The sequence below is a fragment of the Oncorhynchus kisutch genome, linkage group LG16 (genome assembly GCF_002021735.2).
Source record: "Oncorhynchus kisutch isolate 150728-3 linkage group LG16, Okis_V2, whole genome shotgun sequence".
Lineage (NCBI taxonomy): Eukaryota > Metazoa > Chordata > Actinopteri > Salmoniformes > Salmonidae > Oncorhynchus > Oncorhynchus kisutch.
In genome coordinates this window covers 52,106,765-52,124,469 of record NC_034189.2, presented here as the reverse complement: position 1 = coordinate 52,124,469, position 17,705 = coordinate 52,106,765, and the positions used below count along the sequence as shown (strand labels likewise).

Genomic DNA, 17,705 nt, shown 5'->3' with positions numbered 1-17,705 from the left:
TAGACCTAGAAAATAGCCGGCTACATAACCAGAGTTTGACATAACTACCAATTTACATATTGTAACCGTCAGACAATCAACTCTCGCCAACTGTACATAAGTCCCTCAACTTGCAAGATGACGAACATTAAAGTTGAAGAATGTTTGATAACTGTTTCACTTTTCAACTGGGTCAATTCATGAAAAACTAATGGAGAATAGATATATATTCAGTTTTAAAAAGGAGACATTAAATATTGAAACGTTTGTCTCAAGCGAATGTAAAATTGGTAAATTCATCTGATTCCCATTCCTTTGTTACGAAACTGTGGATTTGCAGATCGGTAATATGTTGGATTTGTCTTCTATATGAACAAAATAGTGAAGTGCATTATGGGTATTCGAATTTCATCAATGGAAGTAGACAAAGTCAAATGTATCGATACTATCAGGTTTAAATAGATAAGGCAGTAGGTACATTAGCTTATGTTTTGAACGAACTGTAAATTGGTGTCGACACTTGTATAATAATGCTTTTTGCAAGCAACTTCCTGAAATCAATGCATGCAGCATAGCAAAGATAGCTAGAGATCTAGCTAACGTTGTTACTTACAACATCCTTACTGGTGTACGTTAGCTGGTAGTACTAGCTAGGCCATCGACGTTGGATACCAACAATATATATGTAACTAGGTTGGTCTTTGGTAGGCTATATATCCGGCATAATATTGACTATGTGCTTAGCCAATTGCACATTTTCTTAGCAGGTATCAGAGGAATTCATAACCAGCTGAACATCCATCAATATTGAAAATGGATGGGTCAGAGAAAACAGAAGTTGGTGAGGAATTTTCACTTATACCGTTATATTGTTTATAGTTTCACATACATTTAATCCAGTTTGAAAGATGGACCCGGTTGTTGTTGGAGATCATCATGCAAATAATTTGTTCCTGACATTTTTTGCTCTGATTTCAGCGAGGGCAAAGTCATTCTGGGTGCAGGTGGACGTGGAAGAAACATTTGATGAGCTGTATGAATATCTGACACACCTGAAGCATGCCATCAAGACCTGCACTGCTACAGACAGAGGTACCATATATACAGTACACACACATACACATACTGGCCATTGATGCAATAATTGTTCTGTTTTTGTTTTAGAATATGTCCAGGGGATGAATATGATTACCTTATTGGATTCCGGGCTGATTGTGACACCGGCAACTACAGGCCCAGCTACAACTACAGCCCCAGCTACAACTACAGCCCCTGCCACTGGGAATGAGTCTTTTGTGGAGGTGGTTATTGGTGCAGGTACATAGCCTACTTCACACCCAGTATATCATTATACTATCTCTGACTGTGAGGTTTGGATTGATTGGATCCAAACGTGGTCTGTGAGCTATCCCAATATCTCAGTTTGCTGCTAGCCTAACATCTTCCCAATATCTGTCCACCACACAGAAATCCTCACAGTTTCAGTCCCTGACATTGACGACCCTCAGACTCCACTGCCCCCCCAACAGACAGAGCCCATATCCCCTCCCTCACCCCTCCGTTACGATGGCTCCATCATCCCCCTGTCGCCCCCCTACCCCAACAGAGAGGACCTCATGACTCCCCTGCTGCCCCTACAGCTCCCCTACCAGTTCCATACCTGCAGCCAGGCCTGTGTGCCCCACCTGCCCCCATCCGCACACCACTTCCGGGGCCACAACCCTCTCAGGATCCCACTACTCTGCTCCTTCCAGCGGCAGTGTGCTCCCACCCCACCTCTCACTACTGGGATTGAGAGCGATTGTGATGGGACTGAACCAGACTCTAAGGGGGAGGGCTCTGAGAATTCTGAGGGTGCAGAGTTGGACTCTGAGGTCACGGCGCGGGGTGTTGTTTACAAGGCTCCCTGTGGGCTGAGTCTCTGCACCCCAGGGGAGGTGCTATGTTTTCTGGTTGCCACAGAGAGTCACGGCGTTCTGCAGGTGGACGACTTCACCTTTGACCCCCTGGTGCAGTTGGAGTGTCTGCGGCCACCGCAGTGGCGCCCACCCGGGCTGGCTGAGAGGGACCTGAGCCGGGGGTCAGAGCCAACGCCGGTGGAGTTGTGCCTGCAGGAGGAAGGAGTGCGGCCGGAGGACTTCCGCTACAGGAAGGAGCGTTGGCCTCACGGCTGTTTCCTCAGTTCGGGCCCGCTGTTCACCACCTGCTGCGACTGCACTGACGGCTGTGGTGATGCGGAGAGCTGCGCCTGCGCTTGTCTGACCCCAGGCGGCAAACACTACTCCCACCAGAGGCTGTCTGAGCATGTGCCCAAAGGGTGAGTTGGGCTGGGCGTCTGGTCCTTGTCAGCAATCCTGTTGTGTTCATGTCCTTTGTGTATCCATTGTGCCTGGTGAGTGCATGCCATTACCAACTACTCATGAGATATGTATCTGTGTGTGTCTGCTAGGCTGTACGAATGCGGTCCTTGGTGTGGGTGTGACCGTGGTATGTGCCAGAACCGTGTGGTTCAGCGGGGTCTGCGTGTCCGGCTGCAGGTCTTCCCCACCGGAAACAAAGGATGGGGGGTGCGTTGCCGTGACGACCTGGACAGGGGCACGTTCGTGTGCACATACGCAGGTAGGGGAAACTGACAGTTTGGTCCTGTAAGCTTAAAATTATTGTTCAGTGAAAATGTACATATAGTGGCTTCCGAAAATATTTCACCCCCTTGGCATTGCCTTACAACCTGGAATTAAAATGTATTTTTTGGGGGATTGTATCATTTGATTTACACAACACTTTGAAGATGCTAAATATATTTTTTGGTGAAACACACAAGAACTTGAGCGTGCATAACTATTCACCCCCCCCAAAGTCAATACTTTGTAGAGCCACCTTTTGCAGCAATTATAGCTGCAAGTCTCTTGGGGTATGTCACTATAAGCTTGGCACATCTAGCCACTGACATTTTTGTCCATTCCTCAAGGCTAAACTGCTCCAGCTCCTTCAAGTCGGATGGATTCCACTGGAGTACAGCAGTCTTAGTCATACCACAAATTCTCAATTGGATTGAGGTCTGGGCTTTGACTAGGCCATTCCAAGACATTTCAATTTCCCCTTACACCACTCGCCCCAGTCTCAAATCTCTGGGAGACTGAAACAGGTCTCCCTCAAGAATTTCCCCATATTTAGCACCAACCTTCAATTCTGACCAATTTCCCAGTACTTGCCGATTAAAAATATCCCCACAGCATAATGCTACCACCACCATGCTTCAATGTGGGGATGGGTTTGTGCCAGACACAGCGTTTTCCTTGATGGCCATAAAGCTCAATTTTAGGGTGGGTATCATTTGTGGAACGTTCCAACAGGAATCTGTTCCAAAAACTTTGAAGCACAAGGTTGCCAACAAACAACGCATACAGAGTAGCAAGAACAAATTTTTTCGGAATAAACGTTGTGAGTGAAAAACTTGATTAAATAGTCCACTATTTACACCGGTATCTTATTCTGCCACTATACAACATTGTATGTGTTGTTTGTTGGCAACCTTGTTATTAATGAAGTCTTTGGAACAGATTCCTGTTGGAACATTCCACAAATTATACCCACCCCAATTTTAGTCTCATCTGACCAGAGTACCTTATTCCATATGTTTGGGGAGTCTCCCACATGCCTTTTGGCAAACACCAAACGTGTTTGCTTAATTTTTCTATTTAAGCAATAGCTTTTTTCTGGCAACTTCTCCATAAAGCCCAGCTCTGTGGAGTGTACTGCTTAACGTGGTCCTAAACACAGATACTCCAATCTCTGCTGTGGAAGCTCCTTAGTGTTCATGGTGCCACTTGCTTGGTAGTGCCCCATGCTTAGTGGTGTTGCAGACTCTGGGGCCTGTCAGAACAGGTGTATATATACTGAGATCATGTGACAGATCATGTGACACTTAGATTGCACACAGGTGGACTTTATTTAACTAATTATGTGACTTCTGAAGGTAATTGGTTGCACCAGATCTTATTTAGGGGCTTCATAGCAAAGAGGGTGAATACATATTCACGCACCACTTTTCTGTTTTGAATTTGTTTATTTTCGAAAAAAAACAAAAACATTTCACTTCACCAATTTGGACTATTTTGTGTATGTCCATTACATGAAATCTAAATAAAAATCAATTTAAAGTACAGGTTGTAATGCAACAAAATAAGAAAAACACCAAGGGGGATGAATACACTGTATTTGCATAAGAACCATCCCTTTAATAAAGGCTCAACTGTGGATTCAAATCAAGGATCTGAAACTGTATTAACTTCCCTTCCTTTCAGGTGTAGTTCTCAGGGCAGGACTGGACTCCGACGAGCCCCTCCCACCCAAGCGCCAGAAGGCGGACCTTCCCTCCGACGACGAGGTGGAGGTGGTAGATGAGTGGCTGGCGCCGGCAGGGGAGGGACGAGCGCCTGCAGAGACCGTGGAGCCCTCGCCCCCCTCCTCACCTCCTGACGGGCTTCATGTGCCCGTTATCCAGAGGCCCGGGGTGGAGCTTTCTCCACAGATACAAGCCGTGTTGGTGGGAAACTCCCTGCCAGTCCAACCTCTAACAGGTACTGGAAACTGGGCCAACGGATGCTTCAAGGGGCTTCATGGTTCCATTAGCCTGGTTACACCAGACTGACAGCTGCACTCACCATTGTTCCACTGGTTTAACCAGGCTATGGTTCCCAATGATGAACATTGAGAAACGAGGCATTATGGGTGCCTAGATAGTATGCAGTATAACTTATTTTCTTTCCTGTTACACTTTTCCTTCTTCAGGCATGGAGGTTGAGGAGGCTGTGGAGCAAGAGAATGGGGTACAGAAGCCACAGCTGAATTCCCAACCACACATGAAAGAAGTGGATGTGAAGCTGTCTGTGTCCACAAGCCCCCAAAAACTTGGCCCAAAGCAGAACCCTATGGAGCACCTGTATTACCTAGATGCCACGAAGGAGGGTAACGTGGGAAGGTTCATAAATGTAGGTGTATGATGGTGTGACTATCTACTCCCATTCTTTAACCGACCCACACATAACCTCTGACAACTTGTCTCTACAGCACAGCTGCGACCCCAACCTATTTGTGCAGAACGTCTTCACTGACTCTCATGATCCAAACTTCCCCGTCATTGCATTCTTCACCAGCAAGTAAGTGTCCTGAATAGTCCCTTTTTAATGGGTAATGATTTTGTGATAAAACTACGCGATGGGTTGATATATCAGTACCAATAGCAGATGTAGCTTTTTCTATATTTTCTTGCAGAGTGGTGAAGGCGGGGACTGAGTTGACCTGGAACTACTCCCACAGCCCTGACAGTGACCTGGAACAGAAAGTGACATGTCAGTGTGGCTGTGAAGGCTGTCAGGGACTGCTGGCCTGAACCTTGAGATGAACACAAAACAAAATACTCCTTTATAGCCTGCTTCTAGACCAATTACATAGTCAGTTTGTGCTGTAAACAAATCTGCCTTCAGACCAGGCCACAATGACCCCAAGATGTGTATGATGGTGGACAACCAGTTATGCTTTGCCCTCATCACCTTTGTCTATTAACCTGTAAATGGGCCTTTGTATACTTCATAAAAATAAACTCAGCAAAAAAATAAACATCCTCTCACTGTCAACTGCATTTATTTTCAGCAAACTTAACATGTATAAATATTTGTACGAACATAAGATTCAACAATTGAGACATAAACTGAACGAGTTCCACAGATGTGACTAACAGAAATTAAATAAAGTGTCCCTGAACAAAGGGGGGTCAAAATCAACAGTCAGTATCTGGTGTGGCCACCAGCTGTATTAGGTACTGCAGTGCATCTCCTAATGGACTGCACCAGATTTGCCAGTTCTTGCTGTGAGATGTTACCCCACTCTTCCACCAAGGCACCTGCAAGTTCCCAGACATTTCTAGGGGGAATGGTCTTAGCCCTCACCCTCCGATCCAACAGGTCCCAGACGTGCTCAATGGGATTGAGATCCAGGCTCTTCGCTGGCCATGGCAGAACACTGACATTCCTGTCTTGCAGGAAATCGTGCACAGACCGAGCAAAATATCTGGTGGCATTGTCATGCTGGAGGGTCATGTCAGGATGAGCCTGCAGGAAGGGTACCACACCACACGAGGGAGGAGGATGTCTTCCCTGTAACGCACAGCGTTGAGATTGCCTTCAATGACAACAAGCTCAGTCCGATGATGCTGTGACACACCGCCCCAGACCATGACGGACCCTCCACCTCCAAATCGATCCCGCGCCAGAGTACAGGTCTCGGTGTAAGGCTCATTCCTTCGACGATAAATGCAAATCCCACCATCACAAAACTGGCCTCGTCATTGAAGTGCACTTTTTCCCAGTCCTGTCAGGTCCAGCGACGGTGGGTTTGTGCCCATAGACTACGTTGTTGCCAGTGATGTCTGGTGAGGACCTGCCTTACAACAGGCCTACAAGCCCTCAGTCCAGCCTCTCTCAGCCTATTGCGGACAGTCTGAGCACTGATGGAGGGATTGTGCGTTCCTGGTGTAACTGGCAGTTGTTGTTGCCATCCTGTACCTGTCCCGCAGGTGTGATGTTCGGATGTTCCGATCCTGTGCTGTCCTTTCTCCCTGTAGCGCTGTCTTAGGCGTCTCAGTTTATTGCCCTGGCCACATCTGCAGTCCTCATGCCTCCTTGCAGCATGCCTAAGGCACATTCACACATGAGTAGGGACCCTGTGCATCTTCTTTTGGTGTTTTTCAGAGTCAGTAGAAAGGCCTCTTTTAGGGTCCTAGGTTTTCATAACTGTGACCCTAATTGCCTACCGTCTTAAGCTGTTAGTGTCTTAACAACCGTTCCAGAGGTGCATGTTCGTTAATTGTTTATGGTTCATTGAACAAGCATGGGAAACAATATGTAAACACTTTACAATGAAGGTCTGTTAAGTTATTTGGATTTTTATGAATTCTCTTTGAAATACAGGGTCCCGAAAAAGGGATGTTTCTTTTTATAAATGCAACATGTAACATTTTCATTGATTTGACTGAGTTACAGTTCATATGAGGAAATCAGTCAATTGAAATAAATGTATTAGGCCCTAAACTATGGATTTTACATGACTGGGAGTACAGTAAATGATGTTGGAGGCAGCTTATGGTAGAGCAATGAACATTTATCTGGCAACAGTTTTGTTGGCAGGTAGCCTAGCACTTAAGCATGTTGGGCTAGTAATTGAAAGGTTGCTGGTTCAAATCCCAAGCCAACTAGGTAAAAAAAAAATCTGTCAATATCCCTTTGTGCAAAGCACATAACCCTAATTGCTCCTGTAAGTTTCTCTGGATAAGAGCATCTACAAATTGACAAAAAAATTATTAATGCAGTTTGCATGCTCCCTCAAAATTTGAGATGTGGCGTTGTGTTGTGACAAAACTGCACATTTGAGAGGCCCTTTGTCCCCAGCACAAGGTGCACCGGTATAATGATTGTGCTGTTTAATCAACTTCTTAATATGCCACACCTGTCAAGTGGATGGATTATTTTGGCAAAGGAGAAATGCTCATTAACAAATCTGTGCAGAAAATGACAAACGCTTGGTGTGTATGGAACATTCATGGAATCTTTCATTTCAGCTCTTGAAACATGGGACCAACACTTTACATGTTGCATTTTTGTTCAGTGTAGCAGTTTGTAGAGCATGGGGCTTGTGACGCCAGGGTAGAGGGTTCGATTCCCAGGACCAGCCATATGTAAAATGTGCTCATTCATGACTAAGTCTCTTAGGCTAGAAGCATCTGCAAGATGGCATAGTTTAAAATGAAACCTTCATTGTATGAGGTCCACCATTGAGCCAAATCAAGTTGTGTTGATTAAATAGTCACTGAATGATTTTAGTGGACCAATTCAGTTGACTGCGTTGTCAACTAAGACCAGTAGAAATGTAAAGCAATTGAAGGGGTTCAACGGTCTAGGAGTTTACCCAATTGGAAATTCTAAAGGAAATGTTTTCCAAATCAAGGTGTATTACATGGTCTGGTTTACCACCAACAGGAGGGAAACAAATCTCCCCAAATATTGAATTTGTCAAATGTTGAAATGGTCTTTGGCTAGCCCTATTCTTAGCGTTTTCGTAGAAAGAAACGTGTTTTTTATAATGGGAACAATTACTGGTAACTGATGCGCCTGGATTTGAGAAAAAAAAGTTACGCTCGCGCCCAGTCAGTGTTGCCAACAAATTTTCAGGCGAAGTTGCTAGAGGCGGGTCGATTTGTTGCTAAATGACGTTGTGACGTCATTGCGTGAAGACGTCATTACGTATTAACGTACAACTGCATCGTTACGTAGAATACACAATAACGTTACTCAAATTGACTGTCCATCTTGGCGAAAAATATGATTGGACATTTGTTAGTTTAGATTTGTTTGTTTATCATATATTTTTATTTGTAAAAGTAATATAAACAACACATTGTATATCATCAGATATTTTTATTTTTAAACAACACACTGAATTATTAAACAATTACACATGATTGAACAATTACATTTTATTTATTTTCTTTTTAACTAGTAAACTTACACATTCTGAACAATTATAGTTTTAAGCAGTGTACATGCTAACATGCTACCTAACTGATCAACAATTATAGGTACAAGCTAATAACTAGGTATATATGCTATCTTATTGAACAAGCAACTTAACTCAAACCCTGCTAGGCAAAGTCCCCCCTTATCTCAGCTCGCTGGTCACCATAGCATCTCCCACCTGTGGCACACGCTCCAGCAGGTATATCTCTCTAGTCACCCCCAGAACCAATTCTTTCTTTGGCCGCCTCTCCTTCCAGTTCTCTGCTGCCAATGACTGGAACGAACTACAAAAATCTCTGAAACTGGAAACACTTATCTCCCTCCCTAGCTTTAAGCACCAACTGTCAGAGCAGCTCACAGATTACTGCACCTGTACATAGCCCACCTATAATTTAGCCCAAACAACTACCTCTTTCCCAACTGTATTTAATTGTATTTATTTATTTATTTTGCTCCTTTGCACCCCATTATTTTTATTTCTATTTTGCACATTCTTCCATTGCAAAACTACCATTCCAGTGTTTTACTTGCTATATTGTATTTACTTTGCCACCATGGCCTTTTTGCATTTACCTCCCTTCCCACCTCATTTGCTCACATTGTATATAGACTTGTTTATACTGTATTATTGACTGTATGTCTGTTTTACTCCATGTGTAACTCTGTGTCGTTGTATCTGTCGAACTGCTTTGCTTTATCTTGGCCAGGTCGCAATTGTAAATGAGAACTTGTTCTCAACTTGCCTACCTGGTTAAATAAAGGTAAAATAAAATAAAATAAATAAATAAAAAATAATGATGTGTGTGCTAGGCATCTCTCTCCAGCTCTCTCCAGGTTTTTGTGCTGCTTGGCTGGCTAGCTGCTCAATGGTTTCCTCCAGATATTGCCACTGTTTTTGCACACACTGCAGTACACACTGCCACCATCAGCTGTGTGTCTCCGCCAGATCCAGAAAGTCCACTCCTTGCATACGTACTGAAAATATGACGAATCTTAGATTGGCAAGGAAATCCTCTTCATCTTCACTGTCCAACTGCATTGTCACGGAGCTGGAACCAGCAGTAGAGGATGGAGTGGCCTTAAAGCTGTATGCTGCTGTGGTGCCAAACTGCTGCAGAACTTTACTTGGTAGTTTATATGCTGGTAACAGGTATCACCAGCCAGCTTCAGTCCATACCGCACCAGGAGTATGGAGTTGAGAGTGTGCAGTGACACTATTTCTTAACTTTGACTTGACCACACTCATTTGGCTGAACAGCCGTTCAACCTCCGCATTTGAGTGTGGAGAGAACAGAGAGTGCAGCTTCAAATGGATTTGACCCGGAAGAGTCCGTGTAGTTATTGACTTCACTCCAAAACTCGACTGTATTTTCCGTTGAGTCCCACCTAAACAGATGGATGTTTCTCCATTGGGAAACAATTTAATCTTGTTTGGGGCTGGTATCCCAGTAGCTCAGCTACTTTAATCATTTCAGTGGTGCCTTTATTGTGCTTTAGTGTTTCCTTAACACTGAACAAGGCCATGTGTCACAAGGCTTCAAGGTTGTTTGGGAGCCTTGCTTGCAGCTCCTTGCTTAAAGCAACAATGTAGTTGATGCACTGTCTCCGAATTACCTTTTTGTCCTCTGGCGCAAGACTGAGTTGGTACACCGTGCTCTCTAAAAGGTACCCAAGGTATGGTAATGGACTGAGATGTCCATCAATGGCATCCTTCAGGACATCCATTTTTGCCATAGGGTTGACTACTCTGCTGCAAATTGATGTTAAGAGGTATACCAGATTGTCCTAAAGCTTGACAGGATCTGTTTGCTCTCCCTCAAATGACTTCACTGCAACTTGTACGTCAGACAGGATTGATTTCAAGAACGTCAGGTAGACATAGTTGGTCTTGTCCATGTATGTGGCGTGGAGCACATCCGCCATGTAGTAATGTTCACTGGCCTTGGTCACCTCAAAGTGGAGTTTCAGTTCTTCCCACTGGCTCAATATGAGTTACCGCAGGCTCAATCGATAGCCAACGTGTGGCACACACTTTGGTGTTCTGTAGGGCTTTCTGGCCACAATTAATGATACACTGCTTTGTACGCCTCGTGCCGTTTTGGGGAAATGGAAAACCAGTTGTAGGTTTCCCTGATTAAGTACTCAACACTCCTAGGGATGGTTTCTTTGGATGCTGCACTGACAGCCAATTGTAAATAATGGCACACACAGCGGATGAGTACCGAATTGGGCAATGCACATTCTTCCTTTAAAATCTTGTACACCCCAGTCATTACGGACGCATTATCAGTGCCAATTCCCTGAATATTCCCTTTTTTAAGGTTACACTTCTCAAGAAACTCAACTACCACCTTTACTATTGATCCTGCATCACCCCCCTCCAATTCAACCAGCCTGAGAAATGTGGACACAACGGTTATTTTTTTAGCACTGAAATACTGAATCACCACATGCAGGTATTTCGAGACTCTGACATCAGTGGACTCATCCAAAAGGAGACTGAACTTCTCATCCCTAACTTCTGATGTTACCCTTTGGAGAAAACAAGGAGCCAGTACTCCCCTAATAATTTCTGTGCACTTGGTGCAGTGCATTTGGAAGTTTGTTGCTGCCACAGAATCTGGGCAGCTTTGCAAGCCATACCTAAATGGTTGCATGCTAGCATCTAACAATGCTCCGCAATGGCCATTGCCATAGTAGCTTCTGCCCTTTTGTAGTTATCCACTTTCTTAACCAACTGTGGTAATGTAGACTGCGTTGTGGGGTTGTACGGTTCTGCTTTATTTACATGCTTTGCTGTAGCACAATGTTTTTGATGTCATACACTTTTGCAAGCATGTCTGATTTGCACTACGCACAGTATGCCTGACAATCATCCCCAATTACTGGCTTCAGCCACCTTTTAATTAAATTCAGGTACAGACTCCCACTCTTTTCTGTACTTCTGGCTATACAATTTTGATTGAGCCATGTTGATTGATGTTGTAAGTTCTGTTCAAGATCAAACATTTGTGACCAACTATATTCATTGGGTTTGTCTCGTCAAAAGCATACTACTGCTGCTGCAGTCAGCCAACAATGACTTGCAATTTGCTGAAATTACTGCTGGCCTGTTGCTGCCTTGTGCACGAGCTGAGCGCCTGCTGGTGACGACACTCACAATTCACTTTTGCAGCCAGGCGCATGTGTTGTGACTGATTGTGTGACAGAGGAAATCGTATTTGTGTCATTTAGAGGGAAAATGCATTTTAGCGTTTGAGTCACTTTTCAACAGTTGCTAAAAGTTCCAAATACATTTTTAAAAGTAGCTAAACTTGTGGCTAGGTGCTGGTTGAAAAAAAGTTGCCAGGGTACTCTGAAAAGTTGCTAAATCTAGCAACAAAATTGCTAAATTGGCATCACTGCGCCCAGTTGTAAAGTCACATGACACACGTCCCTGATCACGTGACCGCAGCGTACAAAACACTCCTCGTTCCTTTCTTTCGACGTTCTTATACCTCAGTGGTTTATGGAGGAGATGGAAGTCAACATGAACACATTGCTGGCAGCAGGGCTTCTACTGCTTTTCGCGATGCCCGGAGAACTTTACAAAATCCCTCCGCACGAGGAAGTCGCCAGGATGGCTAGATTCGTCGCCAACAAGTGCAACTGGGCTTCCATGGCCACAATATCGACCCATGAGCCAGTGCAAGGACAACCCTTCTCCAATGCGTTCTCTACCAGTGACGGACCAGTTGGGTCTGGGACTGGGGTGCCCTACATGTACCTCACCACTATGGAGATCTCTGTCCAGGATTTAAAGGTGGGTAGGACAATATTTATATCAATTGCAACGTAGGAAAGGTATGGATCACTGGTGCCAACAATGTCAAGACAATACAATAACGTAAAGTCGATGAAAGATAAGGTTATTATTTGCATGATGTCGCCTACTGCAAGAAAAAGTCCTTGTTCCATTTGTAGTTGACACTTTATTTCCATTTAGAGCCATGACTGAAAGTTGTTAAATTATGCAACTCATTGGCCCATCATGAGTCAGCTGCTTTTGGGGCGTGACACAGCATTTTTTTTGTGATGACCTCATATTTCAGTCTTATGTTGACTGTGGCAATGAATTGACAGCTCCTAGTCTGACCCAGCCAGCACCATGTATGCCAGTGTAACGTATGTGAAACGCTAGCTTAAGTTAGCGGTGGTGCGCGCTAAAGTGTTTCAATCGGTGACGTCACTTGCTCTGACAGTATACACACACCTTGAAGTAGTACTTCCCCTTGCTCTGCAAGGGCCGTGGCTTTTGTGGAGCGATGGGTAACGATGGTGCAGAGGGTCCCTGGTTCGTGCCCGGGTATGGGCGAGGGGACGGTCTAAAGTTATACTGTTACACCAGTTTGACACACTCTTTTGGGCTCAATTCAGTCAGATCACCATTAGCCAACATCCGCATGAACTTTGTTAGAGCTGTCAAATTCACAAGCGGCTCCTGGCATATACCTAAAGCCATAGGCTAAACTTTTGACGTTTTCTCTAATAAATAACCTACATGTGTGCCGCCATTCAAAAGGGATCTTTTATTTTATTTTTTTTATTTTACCTTTATTTAACCAGGTAGGCAAGTTGAGAACAAGTTCTCATTTACAATTGCGACCTGGCCAAGATAAAGCAAAGCAGTTCGACAGATAAAACGACACAGAGTTACACATGGAGTAAAAACAAACATACAGTCAATAATGCAGTATAAACAAGTCTATATACAATGTGAGCAAATGAGGTGAGAAGGGAGGTAAAGGCAAAAAAAGGCCATGATGGCAAAGTAAATACAATATAGCAAGTAAAATACTGGAATGGTAGTTTTGCAATGGAAGAATGTGCAAAGTAGAAATAAAAAAATAATGGGGTGCAAAGGAGCAAAATAAATAAATAAATAAAAATTAAATACAGTTGGGAAAGAGGTAGTTGTTTGGGCTAAATTTTAGGTGGGCTATGTACAGGTGCAGTAATCTGTGAGCTGCTCTGACAGTTGGTGCTTAAAGCTAGTGAGGGAGATAAGTGTTTCCAGTTTCAGAGATTTTTGTAGTTCGTTCCAGTCATTGGCAGCAGAGAACTGGAAGGAGAGGCGGCCAAAGAAAGAATTGGTCTTGGGGGTGACTAGAGAGATATACCTGCTGGAGCGTGTGCTACAGGTGGGAGATGCTATGGTGACCAGCGAGCTGAGATAAGGGGGGACTTTACCTAGCAGGGTCTTGTAGATGACATGGAGCCAGTGGGTTTGGCGACGAGTATGAAGCGAGGGCCAGCCAACGAGAGCGTACAGGTCGCAATGGTGGGTAGTATATGGGGCTTTGGTGATAAAACGGATTGCACTGTGATAGACTGCATCCAATTTGTTGAGTAGGGTATTGGAGGCTATTTTGTAAATGACATCGCCAAAGTCGAGGATTGGTAGGATGGTCAGTTTTACAAGGGTATGTTTGGCAGCATGAGTGAAGGATGCTTTGTTGCGAAATAGGAAGCCAATTCTAGATTTAACTTTGGATTGGAGATGTTTGATATGGGTCTGGAAGGAGAGTTTACAGTCTAACCAGACACCTAAGTATTTGTAGTTGTCCACGTATTCTAAGTCAGAGCCGTCCAGAGTAGTGATGTTGGACAGGCGGGTAGGTGCAGGTAGCGATCGGTTGAAGAGCATGCATTTAGTTTTACTTGTATTTAAGAGCAATTGGAGGCCACGGAAGGAGAGTTGTATGGCATTGAAGCTTGCCTGGAGGGTTGTTAACACAGTGTCCAAAGAAGGGCCGGAAGTATACAGAATGGTGTCGTCTGCGTAGAGGTGGATCAGGGACTCACCAGCAGCAAGAGCGACCTCATTGATGTATACAGAGAAGAGAGTCGGTCCAAGAATTGAACCCTGTGGCACCCCCATAGAGACTGCCAGAGGTCCGGACAGCAGACCCTCCGACTTGACACACTGAACTCTATCAGAGAAGTAGTTGGTGAACCAGGCGAGGCAATCATTTGAGAAACCAAGGCTGTCGAGTCTGCCGATGAGGATATGGTGATTGACAGAGTCGAAAGCCTTGGCCAGATCAATGAATACGGCTGCACAGTAATGTTTCTTATCGATGGCGGTTAAGATATCGTTTAGGACCTTGAGCGTGGCTGAGGCGCACCCATGACCAGCTCTGAAACCAGATTGCATAGCAGAGAAGGTATGGTGAGATTCGAAATGGTCGGTAATCTGTTTGTTGACTTGGCTTTCGAAGACCTTAGAAAGGCACGGTAGGATAGATATAGGTCTGTAGCAGTTTGGGTCAAGAGTGTCCCCCCCTTTGAAGAGGGGGATGACCGCAGCTGCTTTCCAATCTTTGGGAATCTCAGACGACACGAAAGAGAGGTTGAACAGGCTAGTAATAGGGGTGGCAACAATTTCGGCAGATAATTTTAGAAAGAAAGGGTCCAGATTGTCTAGCCCGGCTGATTTGTAGGGGTCCAGATTTTGCAGCTCTTTCAGAACATCAGCTGAATGGATTTGGGAGAAGGAGAAATGGGGAAGGCTTGGGCGAGTTGCTGTTGGGGGTGCAGTGCTGTTGTCCGGGGTAGGAGTAGCCAGGTGGAAAGCATGGCCAGCCGTAGAAAAATGCTTATTGAAATTCTCAATTATGGTGGATTTATCAGTGGTGACAGTGTTTCCTATCTTCAGTGCAGTGGGCAGCTGGGAGGAGGTGTTCTTATTCTCCATGGACTTTACAGTGTCCCAGAACTTTTTTGAGTTAGTGTTGCAGGAAGCAAATTTCTGCTTGAAAAAGCTAGCCTTGGCTTTTCTAACTGCCTGTGTATAATGATTTCTAGCTTCCCTGAACAGCTGCATATCACGGGGGCTGTTCGATGCTAATGCAGAACGCCATAGGATGTTTTTGTGTTGGTTAAGGGCAGTCAGGTCTGGGGAGAACCAAGGGCTATATCTGTTCCTGGTTCTAAATTTCTTGAATGGGGCATGTTTATTTAAGATGGTTAGGAAGGCATTTAAAAAAAATATCCAGGCATCCTCTACTGACGGGATGAGATGTACTGTATCTGCTGAAGAGTAAGGAGATACTGACTGTGTGTTTCAGGTGAACCCCCAGGCTTCCTTGTCCATGTCCCTGGCCCAGACAGACTTCTGTAAGAACCAAGGATACGACCCTCAGGATCCCCTTTGTGCCCACATCATCTTCTCTGGCTCTGTGCTGGAGGTGAGTGTTAATGACACACACACACACTCACACACACAATCAGTCTCACTCACTTGCACAGTGTTTATCTTCATGAATCCTCACTGTTCTGTTTACCTGTATGTTTCTGACAGATCAACGGTACAGAGGCCACCTTTGCCAAGAAAGCCCTGTTCAGTCGCCACCCTGAGATGGTCGACTGGCCCACCGACCACAACTGGTTCTTTGCCAAGATGAACATCACCAAGGTGTGGGTTCTGGACTACTTTGGAGGGGTAAAGACAGTCACCCCAGAAGACTACTTCAAGGCTACACCCTACAAGAGACACCACTGAGTGAGTAGCTATTGATGCTTTTCTCTTGCCTTTGAGGCCCTGTCCAGAAACAACCCCTAGCCTCTGACACTGGATCAGTGACTAGGGGTTTCACTGCCTCGTGCAAATAATCTTAGGATGCACTTTTGTGGAGTGCACCTTTGAAACAGAGCCTGATTGGTCAGATGTCATGGAGTTTGATCAATGTGTCATCGATTATGGTTTATTGTCAGGAATGAAAGTAATGAATAGCACTAGGTGCACGTGACAAATGTACTGAGTCACTGTTTTAGTTTAGAGTGACTTCAGAACAGCTGACCGTTGTATTTCTGTCTTGTGATTCTTTTAGGAGGACACCATAGCCAGTTTGATGAGGAGGAATCCTAAGTGTTTCATAGTGATCTAGAGGGCAGGGGAGGATGGACCCAATATTTGGAACAATGAAGACTTGTTTTCTTTTCTTCCCCCAACTAAATTTGCTCAATAATGGCCATTTGCTGACTTCCAAATAATGTAATATCTACTGGGGTGTCTGTGGGAAGGGGATGGTTTGGAATTCAGCGTTTCTCTCATATGCTTCCAATTGAAATGTATGGCTATAGGGATGGATCTGTGTGTAATTGTGGGTTATACCCTTTAGGAAGCTCTATTGTTGTACAATATAATTATTTTAAGGACTGCCTTCGTCGTTAGGGAGTTCATTTGGCTTTTGTAGTTATAAGAAAGAATTGATGGCATCTCTCCCATGTGAGCAGTCATATGCAGTGTTGTATTTTTACCACAAGAGGGGGAGGTGTGATGCTTGGTACAGACAGAAGCAACTGGCTTGAAGGGTAGTTTGACCAAATGACATTTGTTGTAGTAGTATGGAGGTGATTTTTGTTTAATGCCATTTGGGGTATGCCAACAAGGGTACCACCACTCTTGTTTTTGGACAATGCCACCAATAAGCTGTAGCAAGGTAAACAAACCCACATTCTGGGTGGCAGATGCTGGCTCCATAGAATACCTTTTTAATGTAGGTATCCATCAATTAGAATAAGTTGTAATTTGGGTGAACCATTTCTTTAAAGCAGAGGAAAAACATGACTTGTTGATTTAAATTGTGTTTATAGTTAGTGGTATGTGTTGATTATGAAGCATTGCACTTGTCATCTACAAATCCATTTCTCATTTTACAAGTAAACCTTTTTTAGTCTAGTCTTCATTTAATCAGTTTGGGTCTAATTCATTTAAATTCAATTTCATGCCAAAATATAACTAAATATGACATGCATTTAAAACAAAATATATTCAGTTTTACAACATCACTTCTGATTTTTGCTGGAATTTAAATACATTCTTTGTATATTTTCTATGTGAAATAAGTATTATATATATATGTTCCTGTATTCTCTATTGATGCTGACACGATACATATTTTTGTAAACAAAATGATGGATGATTTGTATAAATAAAGCTTTATTTTGTATGTACTTTCCTTTGTTCTTCTTAAATGTAATATTTCTCTCATTAAATAATCAGGTTGGTTTTCCCATGTAGATGAGTCCAATAGAACTTATAGCACACAGCTCTTCAGTCACTGGGCTACTAAGTAGATGAGTCCAATAGAACTTATAGCACACAGCTCTTCA

General features: G+C 44.0%; 2 protein-coding genes across 6 annotated transcripts; both read left to right on the top strand.

The window, feature by feature from the left end:
• Positions 1-370: 370 nt before the first annotated feature.
• Positions 371-5,603, top strand: LOC109883463 (histone-lysine N-methyltransferase SETDB2). Of its 5 annotated transcripts, XM_031792931.1 has the most exons (10): positions 375-449; positions 744-820; positions 958-1,071; positions 1,144-1,296; positions 1,447-2,296; positions 2,429-2,598; positions 4,284-4,559; positions 4,771-4,970; positions 5,050-5,138; positions 5,254-5,603. In XM_031792931.1, the coding sequence occupies exons 2-10, from the start codon at positions 793-795 to the stop codon at positions 5,369-5,371; spliced, it is 1,998 nt and encodes a 665-aa protein (XP_031648791.1). In that variant the 5' UTR covers positions 375-449; positions 744-792; the 3' UTR covers positions 5,372-5,603. The 5 variants fall into 5 exon arrangements, with proteins under 5 accessions (XP_031648790.1, XP_031648794.1, XP_031648792.1 ...); XM_031792930.1 differs by having other exon boundaries at positions 371-820; XM_031792934.1 differs by having other exon boundaries at positions 371-820; positions 5,055-5,138; positions 5,254-5,598.
• A 6,158-nt stretch (positions 5,604-11,761) lies between these two features.
• Positions 11,762-17,546, top strand: LOC109883456 (protein CREG1). The gene is made up of 4 exons (XM_020475496.2): positions 11,762-12,351; positions 15,659-15,778; positions 15,892-16,092; positions 16,421-17,546. Exons 1-3 carry the CDS (start codon positions 12,058-12,060, stop codon positions 16,090-16,092), a joined length of 615 nt encoding a protein of 204 aa, XP_020331085.2. The 5' UTR covers positions 11,762-12,057; the 3' UTR covers positions 16,421-17,546.
• The last annotated feature ends 159 nt before the right edge of the window (positions 17,547-17,705 follow it).

Coding starts and splice junctions, on each gene's coding strand:
- LOC109883463 (XM_031792930.1), top strand. CDS start 793: ATGGATGGGTCAGAGAAAACAGAAGTTG. Junction 821..957: donor GTCAGAGAAAACAGAAGTTG/GTGAGGAATTTT, acceptor CTCTGATTTCAG/CGAGGGCAAAGTCATTCTGG. Junction 1,072..1,143: donor CTGCACTGCTACAGACAGAG/GTACCATATATA, acceptor TTTTTGTTTTAG/AATATGTCCAGGGGATGAAT.
- LOC109883456 (XM_020475496.2), top strand. CDS start 12,058: ATGGAGGAGATGGAAGTCAACATGAACACATTGCTGGCAGCAGGGCTT. Junction 12,352..15,658: donor TCTCTGTCCAGGATTTAAAG/GTGGGTAGGACA, acceptor TGTGTGTTTCAG/GTGAACCCCCAGGCTTCCTT. Junction 15,779..15,891: donor TCTCTGGCTCTGTGCTGGAG/GTGAGTGTTAAT, acceptor TGTTTCTGACAG/ATCAACGGTACAGAGGCCAC.